The sequence below is a fragment of the Varanus komodoensis genome, unplaced genomic scaffold (assembly GCF_004798865.1).
Source record: "Varanus komodoensis strain SLA01 unplaced genomic scaffold, ASM479886v1 scaffold77, whole genome shotgun sequence".
NCBI classification, from domain to species: Eukaryota; Metazoa; Chordata; class Lepidosauria; order Squamata; family Varanidae; genus Varanus; species Varanus komodoensis.
The window spans coordinates 991,754-1,013,579 of record NW_025336442.1 but is presented as its reverse complement, the minus strand read 5'-3'; the positions used below and the strand labels follow the sequence as shown (position 1 = coordinate 1,013,579).

The 21,826-nt window shown below is 54.9% G+C and overlaps 1 protein-coding gene across 4 annotated transcripts; it reads left to right on the top strand.

The window, feature by feature from the left end:
* The first annotated feature begins 1,130 nt into the window (after positions 1–1,130).
* EGFL7 (EGF like domain multiple 7) lies at positions 1,131–21,206 on the top strand. 4 transcript variants are annotated; one of them, XM_044453074.1, is made up of 8 exons: positions 1,131–1,286; positions 3,801–3,856; positions 12,538–12,740; positions 14,179–14,301; positions 14,596–14,705; positions 16,652–16,747; positions 17,228–17,392; positions 19,453–20,021. In XM_044453074.1, exons 3-8 carry the CDS (start codon positions 12,655–12,657, stop codon positions 19,749–19,751), a joined length of 879 nt encoding a protein of 292 aa, XP_044309009.1. In that variant the 5' UTR covers positions 1,131–1,286; positions 3,801–3,856; positions 12,538–12,654; the 3' UTR covers positions 19,752–20,021. The 4 variants fall into 4 exon arrangements, with proteins under 4 accessions (XP_044309009.1, XP_044309008.1, XP_044309007.1 ...); XM_044453073.1 differs by having other exon boundaries at positions 3,798–3,856; XM_044453072.1 differs by lacking the exons at positions 1,131–1,286; positions 3,801–3,856; positions 12,538–12,740 and adding an exon at positions 20,412–21,206 and having other exon boundaries at positions 13,124–14,301; positions 19,453–19,523; positions 19,882–20,044.
* The last annotated feature ends 620 nt before the right edge of the window (positions 21,207–21,826 follow it).

Genomic DNA, 21,826 nt, shown 5'->3' with positions numbered 1-21,826 from the left:
AGGCCAGGCTTGCTTTTGCAGGGTTATGCTGAGCCCTGCACAGCAGGATCCATCTTCCTATGAGCTTGCGGGTTTTAGCCTTAATAATGCTTTCTACCTGCTCACAGGTCCTGAGGTAACAAACCCATCGGCCCCGGGGTGCCCCGTGAGCTCTCTCTTCATTCCATCAAGCTGGCCGCTCTCCAGTCTGCTGGTGCCAGGGCCTGGGCTCCCGGGCAGGTGCTGGATGATGATTTTGCTGGATGATGAGCGTTCTCACTTGAGTCCTTTAAGAAAGGAGGGGCCCTGGAACCATTTGCCTTGCTGGGCGCAACAGGACAGGAGGGGTACCTGGAAACCAAGGTGAATGGCACCCACGTGTGTGCGCGAGGGGGCTACTTGCCCCTTAGCCACGCTGGCTCCCTTTGGTCCTGGCTGATGCTCGTTTTAACACTGCCTCAGCCACACCCAGCGCTCCCGGAGAGTGGCGCCCAAGCTTGCCTGCCTTCTGCTTGCCCAGCTTCCTGGCACTGGGCTGCTCGCTCATCCGTTCTTCATCCCATCGACCTCTGAGGGACGATGCCAGCCCTGTTTGCAGGGGCACTGCCTGCTCCAGTCGGGGAGGCTGGAAGCCCTCCAAGGGGAGGCCCCTGTGGAGCGCGGCGCAGCCATCCAGACGTGACCCCACGAAGCGCGGAGGCTGGAGGCTGGGTCTGGCTGGCGCAGGCGAGTTGCTGCTGGAGGGGCTCCATCCGGACCCAGGCCCCAGCCCACTGATGCCTGCAAGGGCCAGCCTGGCTCTCCCGCCCCACTGTCCAGGGCCTTGGCGAAAGAGGCCGGGGCACTCAGCCACTCGCTCTCACCCGGTCCTCATTCGCCGGCAGCGCCGACTGGCCGAGCAAGTGCAGCAAACCGAGGCGGGCAACCCCCACCATGCCTCTTCCTCTGGGCACAAGATGGCTGCTCACGTGGAATTCCCTGCTGAGCCTTGCAGTGTTTGTTCTGCTCACACAGCCCCTTATCAGCCAGCAACACCCGCAGGACTTCCTGCCTGGATTGTCCATCCCAGTCCTGATTTATACAGGAAGGAGGGCATAAAAAGCCGCCCTTCGGTTTCCAGAGGGACCTCCTGCCTCCGTGAGCATCGCTGGCCACTGACCGATGGGACCTGGACGTGAGCACGCTGAGGGGCAGGCCATGGAGAAGCCAGCGGAGGCGGCGGCTGCAGCGGCCGGCCCTCCGAGGAGAGGGGCAGCGGCCCACGCCCGGGGCCGGCCACCCAGGGCTGTGGTGATCTGACGAGGCAGGTACTGCGGGAGAGAGGGGCTGCAGCGTGGCGGGGCGAGGCTCCCGCAGAGCGGTCTCCGGGCAGCGGCCGAGCCAGCGGGGCCCCTCAGGGGAGCTACGTGCCTGCCGCGGGTGCACAGCGCCCGGGTGCATGTGCGCCTCCTCACTGCGCTTTCTTGATGGGCGGAGAGCGGGTGGCCCTCCAGCAGGCCGGGCACTGCTGCTGCTGCTGCTCCTCCTCCTCGCCAGCGCTGTGGCCTGGGCCACACGGTGAGGCAGGCGGGCAGGTGGGGGACGGCACAGCAGCTGTGGAGACGCTTCTCAGGGCTCCTCCCGGGGGGCCCCCTGCAGCTGCCCAGCCATGCCAGCCCTCTGTGTCAGGCTGCGACGGAACGGGCCTGTGCGGAAGGCCCCTCGGCAGCCTTGTGGGACTCCCCTCCAGACTGCCTGCCAGACCAGCTGTGAGGGCAGAGCCTTCGGCTCTGGATTCCTCTCGGGAGCTCCCAGCAGCTCCGCCAGAGCAGCAGCAGGCCCTTCCCGGGGGTCAGACCCACAGGACACTCCTGCAGTGATGCTATGTGGATTTCCCAGCCAGATGGGCTGGAGGACACTTCTGCCCACCAGGACGCCCTCCTCTGTCCCGCTTGCTCAGGGCTCCTCCTGCACCTCTTTCCTCGACCGGACTCTACGGGAGGCGTCTCAGGTCGGGGCACCTGGCCTTGAGCTGAGCCAGCGTGGGGCTGAAAGCGGACTTGTTTGCATGCTGGAGTGGAGATGCTTTCTCCGTCAGGCCTGGCTCATGAGCTCCCTCACGGCCTCCCAGGAGCTGTCCTGTGCCTTCAGCTGGCCCAAGAAGAAAACCGGCTTGGTTTTAATTCCCGAAGAGGCCCTGGGCTCCTGCTGAGCTAGATCAGACCCAGGGGGGATCCGGGGCGGCTTTCCAGATCCAGCCCAGGGCAGGGGGCTGCTCCTACTTGAGGGCAAAAATGAACAGAGGAGGGGCTGCTAGGAAGGGGTTTCAGCAATGCCCCTGTTGCCCCCCGTGAGGAGGGCGGTGTGGCTGAGCATGGCTCTGAAGGAGTCTGCAGTTCCCGTGGCAGCCCTGCAGGTGCGCTGCCACGGGGATGACTCACACACCCAGGATTGTCCCCGCGGCAAGCGTGGCCTGTGCCACGGGGCGGCAGCTGAGCACCGGCTCTCGCCCGTCTCCCTTGCGGGGGCGGGGGTGCGTCCGAATGGGCCCTCGGGGGTCCTGAGAGCCGAAGGGCAGGAACGTGCCCAAGAGCGATCTCAGCGTTGCTGTCCAGGGAAGACGGGGCTTTTTGCCCCACAACCCTTTTTGGGGGACCCCTCTGGCCGCCGCCTTGGCAGACTCTGATTTTCCAGCTGGCTGTGGGTGCTAAGCTGCCTGCTGGAACAGGAGGAGCAAAACACGAGAACTCTCTTTGTGCTGGCAGTGGACACTTACCCTAAAAAGTTGTGGGCACAAAAAGGGCTTGTAAGCCTTTTGAAGACCACGCTGGAAACTTTTAAAAGTTTTTGCATGTTAAAAATAGTGGGTAGGAAAAATTGGGAGGTTAACCCCCGCGATACTACATTGCTGGCCTGGGAGAGGGACAAGAGGGGCTGGGCACCCCCTTTGTCTGCCTCTCTCTCACCTTGATTTGTGTCTCCCGGAAGGGAGTATCTGCGGGGCAACCGCCGCCTATTGTCTGTGCGGCCATCTGTTTGGCTTCGCCCCTTGGATCATCCGGGGCAGCCGTTGGAGGTGCTGGACTGCAGTTGCCTTCATCTGCAGCTAGGATGCTGGCTGGGGATGATGGGCATTGGGGCCTAGCACATCTGGAGGCACCAGAAAGCTGGAGCGGCTGGTCCTTCTGTTTTAATGGGCTGGACTGTGCCAGCACTTCTCTGCCAGAGGTTTTCTGAGAAGGTTTGTCGCTGCTGCTGTTTTATTGCTTTCTTTAGCGCTTTCAAAAATGGAAATAAGTGAGCTTTATTGGTGTGAGCCAGCTGGGGAGGCCCCTGTCCTGAAAGCTGGCAGAGAAATAATTGAAATAAAATAATTGAAATAAAACAAGGGGTCACCATTCCTGATTGTTAAGGTGGGGTTTTAAGGTGGGGTTTTAAGATCCAGGCAGGGTGATCCTTCGCCCTCCACTTCAGTGTGGGTGGCTATACTTGACAGAAAAGCTTCTGAGACTGGCCGGCCGGCCGGCTTTTCTTCTGGCCGAGGGCTGGGTGTGCTTGCAGGTTCCAGGGCTTAGCCAAGGCCGGGCCGGAAAGCGTCCTGGCTCCTGCTGCCGGTGCGCCCTGAGCCCTGAGTGGCTGCAGGAACTGGCGGGGGGACTGCCTGAGGGCCCTGCTGCTGTGGCACAGCAGGGGCAGGGACAGAAGCGGTCGAAAAAGGACCCTCCCAGGAAAGGAGGGGTGGCAGGTTCTGCAAACCCACCAAAAAGGAAAAGAGAAAGAGAAAAAGAAAGCCCCTTTGTATGGCGGGGTCTCAGTAGCGGTGCATCCTTTTGCTCCAGCAGGCAGACGTCACGTGCCTTTGAAGAGACTCCACTTCAGAGTGGCCAGGATGGATCAGGTGAGTGCTGTGTTTATTTTCGGTGGGGCAGTGGCAGGGTCAGGCTTTACTCCTGAGAAAGCATAGTATCACATCGTATCGCCCAGCAAATTCCTAGAAAATTAGGCCTGTGCGCACGACTGGGGGCAGTAATGCAAAGCTGCCAACCCTCCCGCGTGCGGCTGGCGGCTCTGCCCTTGGGAAAAGCCCCAGCTGCGTGGCTTCCAGGTCCACGCCACACGTCGGCCACGTTTACTGTTGTGCCCTTAAAGGTTCGTGGGAAGGGAGCTGCCAAGAAGGATGTGTGCGGGTGGGGGGGTGCTGTCCACTTGGTTTGCAGGCCTTTTAAAGACAGAACTGTAAACTGTTTTTGCTTGTTTGTAAAAAACATTTAAAAGCCTCCATGCGGCATTTGAGCAGGAGGCAGGGTTGCGCTTGGACCACTTGCTGCGAATGCCGAGGGTGGTGGGTCAGCAAGATGGGAAGCTACTTTTTCCTGCACGTAAGCGCTGCTGGAACCGGCAAGGCTCATTGCTGCCTTAGTGTGTGACAGCCGAGGCTGAGGGAGCAACAGAAAGGCTGGAAGCTGCCTCAGCCCAAGTCAGCCTCCCTTGGTCGGTCCAACCCTGCACTGCTGACACTGACTGGCAGCAACAGCAATCCCACTCAGGTTTTCCGGCCTTTCCTGGAGATGCTGCTGGGGCAAAAACTCTGCCTGCCAAGCAGGGGCTCTACCACAGTCAATCCAGGAGCGTGTTGATTAGCATTCTGGTTCCTGGTAGAAGTTTCTAGTTCTCAAAACTTTGGGAGAAACATAGAAACAGAGTGGGGCCTCCTGGGCCATCTAGTCTGTCCTCCGGCTCCAGCCGGCTCCGCTCTCGACATGCCCATCATGTGCATGTCTAGCCTATCTCTGAACACTCCCACCAATGGGGCCTCAACTACCTCCTATGGGAGCCCATTCCACACCCTCGGGGTCCTAACTGTCAGGAAGTGCTTCCTGGCATCCAAATGCAACCTTGGCTCCCTGAGCTTTGCTCCGTTGGAGCACGTCCTGCCTTCCTCTGCAGGGGAGAACAGGTCTCTACCCAACTCCATGTGACACCCCCTCACATACCTGTATGTCGCCAACAGACCCCCTCCGAGTCCCCTCTTCTCCAGACTGAAAAGACCCAGTTCCCTCAGTCTCGCCTCATACGGCATCCTCTGCAAACCGGCCACCAACCTTGTGGCCCTGTGCTGCACTGACTTCAACCTGGCTATATCCTTTCTGTAATGAGGGATCCAAAACTGAGCACAATACTCCAGTTGCGGGCACACCAGAGTCGTATAGAGTGGTAGTAATACCTCTCTCGACCTAGAAGCCACACTTCTGGCTATGCAACCAAGGGTGGCGTTCACCCTCTTGACCACCGCATCACACGGCTGACTCATGTTCAGCCTGCAGTCAACCAGCACCCCGAGATCCCTTTTACAAGTGCTCCTCTCCAGCCACTTGTCCCCTAACCTGTACTTATGACACCCATTCCTACGCCCCAAGTGCAAGACCTTGCACTTATCCACATTGAACGCCATCCTGTTGCCTCCTGCCCACTTCGATAGTCTGTCCTGATCCTTTTGGATCTGGAGTATCTGCTCCTCAGTTGTGGCACTGCTCCAGTTTTAGTATCATCTGCGACTTTGATCAGCAGACTGTTCACCCCTTCTTCCATGTCATTGATGAAAAGATTAAACAGGATCGGCCCCAGGACAGAGCCCTGGAGGACCCCGCTTGTCACTGGCCACCATCCTGATGATTCCCCACCAATGGTTACCCTCTGCTTTCGGTCAGTCAACCATGCCCTAATCCACCGGACAGTGCTTTGGTGTATCCCAAAACTCCTCAGTTTCTCCACCAGGATATCATGGGGCACTTTTTCAAGGGCCTTGCTGAAATCCAGGAAAACCACATCCACTGCATCCCCTCCATCCAGCCATCTCGAAACCTTGTCGTAGAATTCCACAAGGTTTGCCTGGCAGGACCTGTTTTTACGGAAGCCGTGTTGTGTGGCTGCCAGCCTCCCTTCCCTGTCTAGCATCACTAGATTTCTCTCTGTTATGAGCCTTTCCATTGTTTTTCCTACAATGGATGTAAGGCTAACTGGTCTGTAATTCCCCATGTCCCTTCTACTACCCTTTTTGAAAACGGGGGCCACTGACGCCGCCCTCCAGTCCTCTGGAACTTCATCTGTTCTCCAGAAGGCCTCAAAAATGGAGGCCAGCAGGCATGAGAGAACCCCTGCCAACTCTCTAAGTACTCTCGGGTGTAACCCTTCAGGGCCTGGCGCCTTTGTAATGTCCAATGCCCTCAGGAGCCCCTCGACTTCTAGAGGGGTGACTCTGTGCCCCTAAATTCCAGGCTTCATCTAACCTCCCATATGGATCTCCCCCCTCCTGCTTTGGGGAGAACACAGAGGCCAAATAGTCATTTAGCATCTGTGCCTGTTCCCTCATATCAGTCACTGGATCTCCTTCCTCCTTCTTTAGCGGTCCCACCACTTGTCTCCCCTTCCTCTTCCTATTTACATGCTGAAAGAAGCCCTTTTTGTTGCCCTTGATATTCTTGGCAAGTCTCAGCTCGTAATCAGCCTTAGCCTTGCGAAGAATCCTCCTGCAACGGGCCTCCTCCTCCCGGTATACCCTTTTGTCTATTTCCCCCAGTACCCATTTCCTATGGAGGTTCCTCTTTCGTCTAATCCCTCTAACCACCTCCTTTCGCATCCATGTCGGCGCTCTCCTCCGCCTCCCCACCTTACTGACTAGAGGAATTGTCAAGGCTTGCGCCTCCAAAACCTCCCTTTTGAGTGCCACCCACCCCTCCTCAACTCGCTTGCCTTCCAGTAACCTATCCCAGGGGCAAGGCAAAGCAAAAACACATTTGGAGCAGAATCTGCTGGCGGCGGGTCGTTTCTCTCCAAACATGCCACACTGCACAGTCCTCTCAGGCCCAGGCCTCCCTGAGCCCACACCCAAGCCTGGCTGCCTGCGGGTGGTCCAGACTGCAGATCCCATTTGGCTGGGAATGATGGGGCTTGCAGGCTTCGCGTGTCTGTGTAGTGCTGAGGGCTCGCTCATCCTATCTCCGGGCGCAGAGCGAGAGTTGAGCATCTCTGGTTGTTGTAAAGCTGACTGGGGGGCGGGTGGGGGGGGGGGCGGGGGAGGGCGGCCCAGGGGGTTGGTTTCTCCCTCGGTGGGGGAAGTAGCCGGTCCCTCCCCGTCCTTCCCAGGCACTCGCCCGGGACTCTGGAGGAAAAGTGAGTAGCCCTTTCGCGGCGCCTTGCGAGGGGGTCGGTTTCTCTTGTCCGCCCGCCGCATCTCGTTGCGCCGCTGGATGCGAAGGCGACGCCGAACAGCCGCCGGTGCTGGACGGGGTGGGGAGCTTGCGCCGCGGCGGCGCTTTTGTCTTGCTGGGGGGCTCCTCCTTGCAACTTCGGGGGTGCAACCGCCGTGTGGCGAGCCTCGCCAAAGAGAGGCGCGCAGTTGTGCGCACGGGGGAGGGAGGTCCCCCAGGGCGGCGTTTGGCTTGCAGCCGTGGCGGGGAAGGACCTCGGATCGGGGCCCCTTCCTTGCAAAGGGAGCAGGTCAGTAGCGGGACTCGCGCGCAGCGTCGCGCCGAACCGGAGTTATCCTCCAGGGATTCTCTCTTTGCGTCCTTCCCTTGTTTGGGTACCCCCCCCCCCGCCCGCTTGCATCGGAGAGTAAACCCCACGCACGCACAACTCAAGGTGTAAAGCTCACTCTCCCCAGGAACTTCCCAAAATTAATACAAAAGAGCAGAACTCCACCTAGCGGCAGGAAAGCATGCGGGGAGTCCAAGCAGAAGGCAACGGAGGTGTCTTTTCTTGGCTAGTTTTGCTTTGGGTTTGTTTCAAACCAGCTGCACGCCGGACTTGGAGCTATAGGGACAAATGCGTTTTTTCTGGCCTAAACTCGTTTGGCTTTAAGGTACTGCAAGATCCCGGACTATTTTTGCTGTCACAGCAAGCCCTCCAGGAATTGCGAACCAGACTGTGCGTGTTGTGGTTCTGCTTCTTCTTCATAACATGAAGTAGACGGCTGCTGGATTCCCCGCCACCGCCTCCACCTCTTCCACACTGAGAGCTAATAACTTGTGTGAGGCCATCTAGACGCTCTGTGCAGGTGGAAATGATGGAGAGCCTTGTGACATCTCAGAAACCCATTCTAATTTTTCCCGATGTGTGTATTGATCTGGAGCAAGCCTGGATCTCAGTTCAGAAACTCACAGCACTGTGTTGGGCTGGTCAACAGACCGACTGAAGTTTCACAGAACTGGTTGATGTTTGCAGCCACAGTGAAGACTTGTCAGGGGACTGAATCTGCCAACTTTCTGACAGCTGGATGCATGCTGGAGGATTATTATTATTATTATTATTATTATAACATTTCTATGCCGCCCCTTGCCGAAACCTCGGGGCAGGCTAAAGGCCCTTCAATTCTGATTTTATTCTTAAAATAACTTTTTAAAACTGGGTGATAATTGCAAGCTTACTTGCCCCTTCCGAGGGCGCCCAGGTCACTGCCCTTCGGGGGAATAGGCTGAGGGCGCTTGTGCAAGAGCAGCCTTTCAGACTGGAGAGGATGCCTTCATCCGCCCACATTCTTGGGGCACATTGTAAATCTCTTCCTAGACCTGCAGATATGGCTCTCTGCCTACCACTAAAAAAAATCACTTTATTGCCAGTTCTGTCTGTGATCATAAATGCAATCCTTCTTCTCAACGCATGCTCACTGCTGCGGAAACCATTTGTGTATGTGACCTCATGGGCTGCAGTTCACCCAAGCTTTCTTCCTGAATGAAACTGGCGTGCCCGTGGTAACTGGGCCAGGTACCAGGTGGGAGGGCTCAGTGGCTACTTCTGGGCTAGTGGGGAGCGAGCCAGGCTTCAACCATGGATGAGCCTGGGAACAAGCGCATGACCCAGAGTCCTACAGGTGTGCTCTGCCGCCCCATCCGGGGCTGGGATGAAGGCAGGCAGGTGGTGGAGTGCGCCTGGAGGCTGCTGGCTCAGGAAGGCTTGTCTGTCCAGGCTCTGCACAGTGTTAGAAGCCAGTTGCTCTCTGCTTCCATGATAAGACGTGGCTCTTCTCTGATGGAGATTTTTCTTATACAGAGTGAACTGGGGGAATTCTGCCTGCTTAGGGTTAAATAGCCACATGTTCTAGGTCATTCTTTCCCCCCTTTCTTTTAAGCAAAACAGAGCACCAGGGACACCCTGGGATGCAGCCCTCCAGGTTTCACCTTGATTCTGCTGTGAAATTTGCCTCAGCGCCTTATGCCTGCACCCCCCTTCTGCAGCGTGCCGAAATTTTCCATGCTCTGATGCTCAGGCACTCAGTTCTGCTTGCGGTTGCTAGAGCCCTCGTCCGTGGTGCCTGCTCCTGGCCCTGGCCCTGTTCTGGCGGGCTGCCTGCACAAGGCTCTCCTCCTGCGAGGGGCTCAGGGAGGGGGGAGGGGGCATGTGTGCATGGTGGAGGAGGGTCGCCAGGAGGGGGACGGCAGCCCAGGGCGTGTGTGATGCTGTGAGGATGAGCCCCCTGGATCCATGGGCCCCTCCAGGCCTCCTTTGGAGCAGGCCCCTGGGGCGGGGGCGGCAGGCTGTTGCCAGGAAAGGGCTGGTGGTCCTGAGCTGTGTAACACTGAGTAGGCCGTGAGGCTTGAATCCAGGCCTGGACTTTTCTCTCTGTCACTTGTTCTGAAGTGTGTAGAGGTGCGTGTGCTTCTGCATGCTGCCCGTTCCCACATTTGCTTGCAGGTGGCTTTTTTGCTACCCAGGGTGTATTTTTGTAAACTGCCCAGTGGCCGTGGGAACGATGCATTCTGATCTTCCTCCCAGCCTGATGCCCTCACGGCGACCCCGGATGCATGGACGGTGGCAGGATGGGGTCCTGTCCTGGCGAGGTGCTGGCTTTGGACCAGCTTTCACTCCCTTCTGCAGCAAGGAAAAACCCTTTACGTTTGAGAGTTGCCCTCTCTCTGGAGAAAATCCTTTGAGGAGTTCTGAGTGTTCTTCCCAAGCCCTTGGGGATCAAAAGGCATTGGTTGCCCTTCAAGAGGGGGAGCCATCCTGATTTAAGCAAACCAAAGACCTGAGCCCCTCCTTAAAGAGCCTGGCATCTGGCCCTGGTCAGCCTTTTGAGGCCGAGCAGAGACTTAAACAGCAGGCTAAGGAGCGGCCGCCCTGCTTGAGATGGCAGGGGGACCACGCGCCTGTTCCTTACCTTTCCATAACAGAAAGATCTGCAGCGGTTTTGCTGCTGCTAAGAGGCTGAGGGGTGGGCTTGCGTGCCTCTTCCCTTGGCCAGCGCTGGAGTACCGTCATCTTTGCTGCTCTCCGACCAGGACTTTGGTCCTGTGCCTGTCAGGGAGCCGCACCTTTGCCGCCCTTAAATCAGGATGTTTGATTGTGCAAGGCTGAGGGCTGGATTCCATTTTGGGGTCACGTGTCCATGGCTTGTGGAGCTGAAGAGCAATGGGCTGGTGCCCAAATGCCAGCAGCTACTGGCCTGTTTTAGCTTAGGATTGGCAACTAGTATGGATCAGGAGCTTAGGATTGACAACTGCAGAGCCAGTGTGGTTCAGTAGTTAAGAGCATGGGACCGGGACTCAGGCGATCTGGGTTCGAGTCCCCGCTCGGCCATGGAGCCAACTGGGTGACTCTGGGCCAGTCACAGACTCTCAGCCCAACCCACCTCACAGAGTTGTTGTTGTGGGGATAAGATGGAGGAGGAGAGATGATGTAAGCTGCCTTGAGCCCTTGGTAGGAAAAAGGCAGGATATAAATTGGAAAAAAAAAAACCAAAAATAAAACTAAGCCTTAAGCAGGCATTTCAACATTTTAGGGGGAGGGGGGAACTGTGAAGAGGCAGAGAGCCACCCAGTGATGGGGGTTTGGAAAAGGGGTGGGCCAGGGAAGGGTGTGGGTGCCCCATCAGCCCCAGGTGGCCAGGTGGGGATTTCTGGGGCACGGGAGGATGGTGATCCGCTTGGCAGACCACGTGCTGTGGCGTTCCCCAGGGGCTGAGACCGCCTGTCCGGCTCTGCTGGAGGGGTTCACACATCAGAGTGGTGCTCCCCACCCACCTGGCAGGGCTGCAGCATTTTGGGCCCCTCCCGTGCCCCAGCCAGGGGGCCCTCTGGGACTCACCCAGAGAGTGGAGCTGCTCTCCTCCCAGCGCATGGGAGAGAAGCCCTCCTTTGTTGCGGGCACGCATGTGATGGCATGTGATGGCCTGGCCTTGTGATGTGTGCAGAGCATGTGATGGCTGTCGGATGCATGGGCTGAACCGGCTGGTTGCCGCTGCTGCTTGGGAAGCGTGTGCTTGGGGCCGGGCCTATCGCAACCAATAAGCGTTTCCCATGGATTCAAATGCTGAGTTTCCTTGCAAAGGAAAGAAGACGACAGAAATTCGGGGCTGCCTGTCTCAGCGGGTTGCTTCTCTGTTGCAGCTTTTCTGCTGAGCTTTCTGGGTGCTAGCCATGGGGGTGAACCCATTTGGAGACAGAGTTCAGCACCATTGACAGCTCCTAGAAAACTCAGACGATGGCTGCAGTGGGTGAGGGTGTAGGAATGCTCAGCTTCCCCTGGATTTGGGGCTCCCTGTGGGGCCCCAGATTTTGCCGCCAAGCAGTAGAGGCTGCTGACGCCTGTGTCAGCGGGGCTCCTTACCCACAGTGACTTTTACTCTGAACTTTAGAGGAGTGGTCCTTGGTGCTCTGTGCATTGCATCTATTTTGAGGGTGTGCATATTAGAACTGCTGCGAAAAGACAAGGAGCAAGTACAGTTGTGAACAAAAACTAGGCACACACTATTTGTTTCTGCAAATGTAAAGCAATGAAGCCAAATATTCATACTGGTTTCTCGGGGACCTGATTTAGGACACGGTCCTACTGGGTTGCCCCTGAGCTGCAGGGGGTGGAGGCCTGGGGCGTTCCCACAGCCTTTCTGCCCATGCAGCCACAGTGTGGCGGAGTGGCTGAGGAGCTCCAGGTCCGCTTCCCCCTGGTCTCCCAGCCTGTCCCTCAGAAACGCCCTTGCCCCCCTCTCCGCAGCCATTTTCCTGCTTTCGGAAAGCAGAGGCAGGTGGCCAGTGCTCCCAGTCGCAGCCCTGTTGTCCAAGCATATTTCTGAACTTGCCTCTGGGAAACTGAGCTGCCTTTTGGTCCCCCAGGCGATTCATAAAAGTGATGGCGAAAATGAAGGAGAAAATTGTTTGTTGGCAATTTTGGATTTAAGAAATATATGAGGTGTGAAAATTTAGTGATTTGGTGAAAAGATGTCTTCTAGACAATCATGAATAAAAACATGATTGTAGTAGAGGAACAACTTCATCTATTTTTAAATGAGAGGCAGAAAACAAACAAAAGTCATAAGAAGCCCGGCATTCTTGATGTGCTAGAACAAGCTCTAGACTGAAATATCCTCTCTTGGCACGTGCGGTCTGAGCTTCAGGACTCCAGGGATCATGGGGCAGGTGCTTCTGTGCAAGCCGTCCTCCGCCCCACCCCAGCCTGTGGGGTCCTGCCTGGGCTTCACCCCCCGCCCGTGCCCATCGCGAGCTGCACTGTGACCACTGGGCCTGACGCCTTCTGCAGCCAGCCCCGTTCGTCAGACTGCAGATGGTTTGCTCCTTCTGGTTCCAGGTCTGCTCCCTGGACAGGCTGCCGTGGCAGTGATTCCTGCCCCCCCCGGCCCCCCCAGGCATCCTGCACACTACAGGCGAGTAGGGCCCGGTCTGGCCCGGTCCAAGAGGATACGAAATGCAGGGGGGCGTTTGGCTTGCAGCTGGGGGAGTCCTCCTGTTCCTACTCGTGGGGACCCACGCAGAGCACTCCTCCAGGCCACGGTAAGTCCTGCGCTTTTGTCCACGGCCCGTGGGCGCACTGGGGCGGCTGCGGAATTTCAGACCTGGGATTTGGGTGCAATAATAAGAACGTTTTGAGAGAGAGAAGTCCGATGGTTCTGCTGGGATTCGTAGGGCCTTTTTTTCACAAACCATGTGTTGGATGCACCCGTGCCGGTTCCATGCCTTCCTGTGTTTGACCGGATATTATCCCTAGAGGTCTGCCTGGCACCGTCATTATATGTTTTTTGGCCCCAGGTCAAGACCTTTGTATTCGGCCAATATTTTAACATATAATTTTAGTGATATGACTTATAAATAAATTAATATAATTTATTTATAATAAATTAACTATTCCACACTGAGCCTCATTTAAAATATAAATATGAGGCTGAGTGTGGAATAGTTAATTTATTTTATTCTGAAATAATGTTGCAAGCCGTCCAGAGATGACAGGAATGGACGGCATACAAATCTTTTTTTTTTAAGAAATTTTATTAGGATTTCAAACTAATACTACAAATATCAATCGTCACACACATCGGATTTACTGGGTCAGCCCCCTACTACATATCTTTTAACATTCTATGATCATACTAAAATCCATTTATAATAACTTGAAAACATCTTTAGATCAGAACCTAGTCCCATTTCTCCAGCCAATTAAAAAAAAAAAGTAATTCCAAATTTGATAGAAGTCACTATCTTCCTCCTCTTCATCAGTGAAATCAGTCTCATCATTTCTTGCAAAATCTTGTTTCTCTTGACCAATGTCCAAGCGGGAACAAGAGGGCAGATCCTCCCCAGGCACAAGCTGCATCCCAGTGTCCTGCTTAAGGTATCAGAGTGTCCTCATTTGCATGTCTTGATCACAACATTGATGAGTCTCCTCTCAGCCCGAACAGGGACCCCAGAAGGACTCGAAACTGAAACTTCAAACAAGCCTGAGAACTCATCAAAACACATCTGAAAACTTAACACACTCTGGAAACCTTAAAAAATCTGAAAACTTAAACAGACCTGAAAACTTAAAACACAAAAAAACCCTGAAACCTTTTTAAAGAAGAACTTTTTAAAAATCTGAACATTATAAAAGCAAAAGCATTCTGAAAATGTAAAAAAATGGGGAACAATGTTAAAAACCAAATCTGAAAACTATTAGAAACCTTCTCTGGAACAACTCTGAAATCTTTTAAAAACTGCTTTGGCCTCAGGGTGTGGTGGAGATGATGGGATATGAGTCTGGCTCATTCCACCTACTGCTGACAGTGCCAGCTGTGCTGGTGGGGATGATGGGTTCCTTTGTTTGCCTCATCTGGAAGCTTCCTGGCCATCTCGTGGGCAGAAGGCCGAGCCTCGAGGCTGGCCATGCTGAGCAGGCCACGGTCAGGTCGGGGTCTGTGTGGCGCTGCCTGACGCAGTTTGGTGCTGCCGTTGGCAGGTACGGCGGATGCTCCGTGGAAGTGAAAGGCCACACCGTGTCTTCCCTCGTGTCCCACGCCCAGCCGGTTTATCAGCCGTACCTTACCATATGCGAGGGGCACAGGCTTTGCAGCACATACAGGTACAGAGCAATTTCAATTCCAACTTTGTCTTTCCAAAGCTGGTCTGGCATCTTTTGTTCTTTCTCCTGCTTATCAATGGAATCAGATTTTTAAAGCAGAATCTCATTTGATTTGTGCTCACTAGTGTTTGTGTGCAGGAGCGCGCGTGTGCACTTGAGCCCATGCAATGATCCACATTCGTTAGCAGCATTTATACTAATGCAGATTAACTGAGGCGAATTGGCACAGTTGCACAAGAGGGCCTGGACATTCAGGAACGTCGCTGAATCGACCTTCTCTTGTGTTGTGTGCAGAACTACCTACAGAGTTGCCCAGCGCCAGGTGTACCAGAAGGTTTCTCAGCTGGCTTGTTGTCCTGGGTGGAAATGGACAAAAAGCCCATCCCAGTTTGGATGCAATGAAGGCAAGTCTTTTGGCGATATGTATAATAATGAAAGAAGTCTGTCTGTCTGTCCATCCAACAGTGCCATAGCGCAAAGATCATGAAATCTAGACATCTGAAACTTGGCAGGCATACCAAGGAACCTTAGCGGGTATGTACCCTGGGCTTAAGTTGTTCTTAAAATGCATTAATTAATTTTAATTACTGTAAGTGCACAGATGGCTGAAGCTTGCAATAACAACTTCAGCCACTAGCTGGCAGGTTTCTTTAACTAGCACAGTGATTCCCAGCCTGGGCTATGCTACCCCCAGGGGTACAAACTAGGGCATTTAGAAGTATGCAAATAAATTAAATAAAATAAAAATTGAATAATGGGGGAAAACAGCAACTATATTAGAAATATTTTGCTAATATGAAGGGTACAATTTATGGGAATGGGAAGCTGAGGGCTACACAAGTGAAAAAAGCTTGGGACCACTGGACTAGCGCATGGCAGTGCAATCCACACGGTGTGAAGTTAGGGGAAATTAGGAGGCCGGAGAACACATAGAAACATAGTTTCTATAAACAGAGCAAGTCAGAAGGGGCCTCCTGGGCCATCTAGTCTGACCTCCGGCACCAGCCGGCTCCACTCATGACATGCCCACCATGTGCATGTCCAGCCTGTCTTCGAACACTCTCACTGATGGGGCCTCAACAACCTCCCGGGGAAGCCCATTCCACACCCTCGGGGTCCTAACCGTCAGGAAGTGCTTCCTGGCATCCAAATGGATCCTTGGTTCCCTGAGCTTTGCTCAGTTGGAGCGCTTCCTGCCTTCCTCTGCAGGGGAGAACAGGTCTCTACCCAACTCCATGTGGCACCCCCTCACATACCTGTATGTTGCCAACATATCCCCTCCGAGTCTCCTCTTCTCCGGGCTGAAGGGACCCAGTTCCCTCAGACAATTGTGTGTCTGACCCTCGCCCTCGCGGGAGTGTAGCGTGTAGATTTCCTCCCATGGGGGCTGCTGGGTGCCCCCTAGCATGGTCTCTGGCTAGAATTGGACCAATACGATACTCTGAAGATGCAGAAGTTGGCCCCAGTGCTTCACTCTTTCAACCTAAGGACCATTCTAACCATGCAAAGCTGGTAGAACAGAAGAATGTGTTTGGCTAAACAGATTCGAGCTCTTCTTCAGAAGTTCAAAATCGTGTCCCACCAACAAACAAGAAACAAATATTAAGTGCAGATTCCTGAAGGGTAGAATGGAAAAAGCTGCCCAAATTTGGCTTTACCAACTAGCTTTCTCCCAAGTGGAATTAAGTGCATTGGAAAAGACTGATGTGAAGATGGGGTATGATTTATTTCCTTGTAAGCAGTTCAGAACAAATCAGAAGGTGAAGTAGAACCTAATCACATGAAATGCCATGTCCAGCTGATTATGAAATACAATCTCTTTTCAAGACCATCTTTAAAATTGTGCTCTTTTTGACTTAAAGCTTTAGATGTTTTATGTGTCTTTTAAAGAGAAATGAGCACACTTTGTACGTGCACTATTTTGGCCGGTTCTTTTGCGTGGTAATTCTTCATTTTCAAGGGTTGCTTTATTCTCAGATGTCCTTCAAACAAAGCTTCACGTTGATACTTTTGTACAACAGCAACATGAACAAACAAAAACTTATTTGTTTAACTCTTGGTTCTCACGTGCTGATGTTTTCAGGCTTCCCTGATTTTGTTTCATTTGATTTAATTCCTTGCTCTTTATGCTTGAGCGAAACAGAGTATCGCTCAGCAAGGGACTGCAAATTGCATTGCACGGAACTGTTCCTTCTGCATTTGGCTTCTTTCCCCGCTTGCATAGGATGTGGTCCCAATGTTGTCACCCATTTTGTGATGCAACTCTTTTCTGAAGGAGCATTTCTGCAGTGAAACAGAGTCATGGAAACTGTCCAATGCATTATGGCATCACGGTAACCTTGTCTTGCAGCGATCTGCCGGCCCGTGTGTCGAAACGGGGGCACGTGTCTGCTCCCCCACAAGTGCCTCTGCCCTCCTGGATGGACAGGACGGTGTTGCCAAACAGGTAGCGGCCCTTGCTTTGCCATGCTGACAGAGGTGTCGTTTCTCAAATATTTATTGTTGCACTTTCATCTCACCTTTTCCCTCCTGCAAGGATCCCCAGGCAGCTTACCTGGGCCCCTGCTCTCCACTTCATCCTCACAACAACCCTGCAAGGTTGGTGAGCCAAGCTGTGAGGTCTGGCTGGAAACAGACATGGGGAGCAGCGTCCAGCCTGGCTGGGCTGCAGGACATGCTGAGCTCACGCTGCCCGTGCTCGGCCACTCCAGGGTGGAATGAGGTGGGCTTGCAATTCCCCTGCAGCTCGCGTGGGAACCGACCTCTCCAGCGGACCTTGGAGCAGGGCCCCCAAATCAGTCAGGGGTGGGGGCCTGCCCTGCTGCCTTGGCATGGCCCTGGAAGCATGAACATGGGCTCCATCCTGCTTTTTCCGACAAGCACGGAGGTCTGTCCCTAAAGGCCTCTTCCTTGCGTGGGTTTTCAGACGTGGATGAGTGTGCCAGAGGGAGACACGGCTGCAGCCAGCTCTGCTTCAACGTGGCCGGCAGCTACCGCTGCACCTGCCGGCAAGGGCACACGCTCCTGGAGGACGGGAAAACGTGCCGGGCCCTGGAAGCGCCCCCCAAGAGCACCGCCACCAGTGCCCCGGGTAAGGTCAGCATCGGTCGGGGAGCACCTTGTTTGCGGAAGATGGGCACAGCGCGGGGTGGGACTCGTGCGCAGGGGAGGCGCCCTCGTGGGGTCAGAGCTGGGGCCGCTTCCTTGGCAGGCACCTGCCCCCTGCTGCGCCGGAGAGCTGCCCACCCGCCCGCCGCCCGCCCGCCCGCCTTGCATGGGCCTGCAGCTCACCCCTGCGGCGCCGGCTGGAGCCAGGGTCCCACCGGAGGAGCACCTGCCCGCGCTGGCTGCGGCCCATTATTACTTTTGGTACGCGCTGTGCCACATCAAACTCGTACCGTGAGTAATAATGCGCTGCGGGCAGCCCCTGCGCTAGAAGGACCTGGCGGAGCCATGGACCAGTGCAGAAGCAGGGAGTCTTGCGTGGCCTGCCCCCGGCCACCGGAGTCAGCGCCTCAGGAAAGGGCCCACCTGCCACACTGATTCTGGGGGGTCTCTTTTCTGGCATGGTGCTTTGCTCTGTTTGGGTTTTTATGTTGCTCCTTGGTGGTTTTTTAGCCAATAAGTGCCTTTCCGTACATCCCCTGGGAGGCTGGAAGCAGTGCTGGGGAGAGACTGGAGGCCTCTCTCCGGCTTGAGTCCCTGGTTTGTCGGCCACACGAACCTACCCATGTGGAGCATTTTTGTCTCGCACACAAGGGATTCATTGCATGAGGACGTTAACAACCACCCACGGTTTTAATCCGACACTCTCGGCATGCCTCCTCCTCCCGCTTGGTTGAAAGCTTAACCACAGGGGCTGCTCATGCCTCTTGCTGACCGATGGTGGCAAAAGGCACGGCTGTTCATGCGTTCTGGGACACAAGGATGCGTGTGCCTTGGCACACAAGGCACAGTTACTGTTTCGACTGGTGCACAGAGAACGTTTCGTTCCGACTGCCGTTCCGTCGCTCTCCACCAGGACCCCAACTTTTTTCCTCACTGCTGTGCCACAGCAACCTTTTGCGTGCATTAACATTTTCTCTGCCCAGACTGACGCTCTCTTCAGCCTTTTTCTTAATCTTGTGCTTGAGTTGCTCCCACTTTGAAAGTTCTTTGAGCTTCCCCGTCTTGACACTCACAAGCTACTTCACTCCTGCAGCCTTTTGTACAGCACCTGCTGTTTTGACTTGTGTAACACATTTTGCACTTTTCTGCAATGCAGCTGCACAACACCTGCAAAAATGCACCATCACAATCATTATTCAGTATTATTATTATAATAAATATTCATATTATTGTAATAACCATTTCTACAATGCTTTTTAGCAGTTGCTTAACTCATCTTGAAACATTTATATCTAAGACCAACGTCTTATTCATTATTTTTGTACAATTTCTTAACATTCTTTAAACATATTTTGGTCTTGAGGCTTGCTAGGCATGGCATGAGTGGAGCTGGCTGGAGCTGAGGGTTAGACTAGATGTGCCCAGGAGACCCCTTCTGACTTGCTGTTTCTATGTTTCGATACAGCATTCTTTCTTAATTAGTCTCTCTTTCCTTTGGTAAACCACTTTTAAAAATTTACAGCATTTTACTTCACTTTCTTCAGCCCTTACATTCAGTCATTTTATGTTCAAATAACAAACATAAAAATCAACAAAACTTTTACAAGGTTTGGCTTCAATCTTTCATATCCAGCTCTTCGTACCTTTAGTTGCAATATCTGCATGAACACCGATTGAGGGTATTTGCTTTTGCACATAGGTATAAAATGCTTCTAAACCAATTCATATTTAAGGAAATGACACTGGGGCATTGAGAGGAAACCAGATCGAGGGTTCATAAAAAGACCTAAGGTGTCGGGGGGCACCCTTTTTGTCTTTACTTTTCCCTTTTGTCTATCTACACACCACAATAGCTTTGGGCTACAAGAAGAAAATGTGGTCCGGCCACTCAAGCAGTGCAGCTTTGACCAGCTCTCCAGCTGAGAAGGGTCTGTCCCCTCATGTGCGTGGGCCAGGCGTGGGCTCTCGGCTCGGCCGGGCAGCCATCCTGACCCCGCGCTGGCCTCACTCCTGTTCCCGTTTGTTTGCCATGAATTTGTGCAGCCAGAAGCTCTGACCCGCCGGTGAGGGACGAGGTGGCGGACCTGAGGACCAGGATGGCAGCTCTGGAGGACGTGAGTACTGGGCGGGTGGTGCTGCTCCGACCGGCGAGCCAGTTTGCCTCGCAGCCTGGTGCCCTCCAGGTGGGCCGGGCCTCCGAGTCAGGTTGCGCACCTCCCCTGGTCCCTCTGCACCAGGGTGGCTGGAGACACCCCCGCCCCACGCCTAATTGCCAGGTGGGAAGAACAGTGTTTTGGGGTGCTGTGGGATTGGGGGAGGCGGGAGTGTGGGGCCCTGCCTGACAGAGGGGCTCTGGAGCGCTCCCATGGTGGGCACAGTGAACCCCCCCGGCCCAGCCGCTGCTCCACCCCACTGGAGAAGACCCCCGCTGCCCTCCTGGGTCACCCTTGTGGCCGTCTCCCTCCTCGACAGACATGCCGGCGTGCACTGGCCCCGTTCCTCGAGCTGGACGCCGCGGGCACGGAGGGCTCGCCCAGGGACCCCGCTAGCCTGCTCGTGCACGCGCTGCAGCAGCTGGACCGCGTGGAGTCGCTCAGCGAGCAGGTCTCCTTCCTGGAGGGGCAGCTGGAGACGTGTAAGTGCGGGAGCAGAGCGGAGCCTCCTCTCGCTCCACCCACCTTCCTTCTCCTCACGCCACCTCGGCCGGGAAGGGCTCTGGCTGGGGTGGAGGCCCCGCTTCGACCTCCAGGAACGGCTGGGAAAACTTGTGCCTGGAACCCCGGAAAGCTGCAGTGGCTGGTTGGTAATGGGCTAGACAGACCGAGCTGCTTCTGTGATGCAAGGCGGCTCCCTGTGTTCCTTGCTCAAGCTCCCTTATTCAGAACCATGAGGACTAGAACTTTGCGAGTCGGACACACAGAGCACCTGGCCACGCGTGGCCATAAACTGGTGGTGAGCCAGCCTGGCCGGGTGGCACTGATGCCTTTGTAATCTCCGCACAGGCTCTTGCAAGAAGGAACGCTGAGGAAGGAGGAAGCAAGATGGAAGACGGAAGAGAAGGACCCGTGCCCCCTTTCCCCCACCGATTCAGCTGCGCTGCAGCACACGCCTGGCGCCTGTCCTAAGCGCAGCCACGGAATCCCCACCCAGGGCGGAACTTGAGCCCCGGCATTTGAGCCACACGAGGCGGGATGCTGCGCCAGTCCAGGCAAGAGGCTCCCCGCCAGGCAGACGCTCTCGCTCCACGGAGGGCTGCTGGCCAAACTGCTGCATGGGGGCAAAACCCCCTTCATGTTTTGTGGGCAGAGGCCTCTCCGCAAGCAGTTTTCGGCAGGTTCCGAAGCTGTGGCTTTCCCCACGGAATCCTGGCAGTTGCTGTTCAGCAAGGGCTGTGGGACAGCCTCTGGGGCCATTCCGTGGGAAAAGGCCACAAGGCTTCAGATTGGCAGCCCTGTAAACACACCTTTCCAGCATCTGTCAGGATTCCCTTTCCGATCGCAGAAAAGGTGGCATGACATGCTGTGCAGTTTGCTTCCACCCAGGGACCCCAGACATGGGGATGAGAGGGCCCCTGTGGGAAGAAGGTGCCCCTCAGTGGGTTGGACCACAACCCCCGGTGTGCCCCCCCAGGGGGCCGAGAGCGGGAGCCTAATGCATCGCCTGCCAGGAAGGCTGGCACGGAGAGAACATAACGGAAGGGTACAATTACCCCCTCAGAGACCCAGCGACCTCAGCACCTTCGGGTGGTTGTTCTTTTAAAAGATGTCTCAATAAATTGTAATCGATGAGAAAAGAAACTAATGCCTCATCTTGGTGCAACAGGGAGATCCAGCTTAGTTTTAGGATTGCATTGCCCTCGATTCCTTTTGAAATCCATCATAAGGAGCAGTGTTGTGTCCTTCCCCCCTGCCCAGCCCAGCCACACCCCCCCCCATCCAGAAGAGCAGGGTGGACCAGCCAGTTTTCCAGTTATTTCGGCCAACAAGTCCCATCAGCAGGGCCAGAGGTATCACCATCCAAAGCCTCCTGGGAAGCACAAGTCGCCTGCCCTGTAGCAGAAGCCCCAAATTGTAAATTTTTGATCACTTCCAGGACAAGTGGAAGAGAAGGTCACGGGCACACCTCAGAGGGGGCATGATTAACCTGAGTAATTTACTACAGGGTGGCCATAATCCTGTATGCACTAAACAGACTGCTCCTGGCTTCCGAGTATACCTGCTTAGGGCTGTGGAGTAAATGGCATGGGGGGGGGCAGTTTGATGGACTCAAGCTGGAGACACCCTAAATCAAGTTCCTAGCCCTGAAGGTTCCATGCAGAGCGACGACATGGCTGCAGGCAGTGGGCTCTGCTGGATGCTGGCAGAGAGACCTCAAGCGAGGAGACCTGATGAACCATTAGCCCCTTTGATGCTCACTG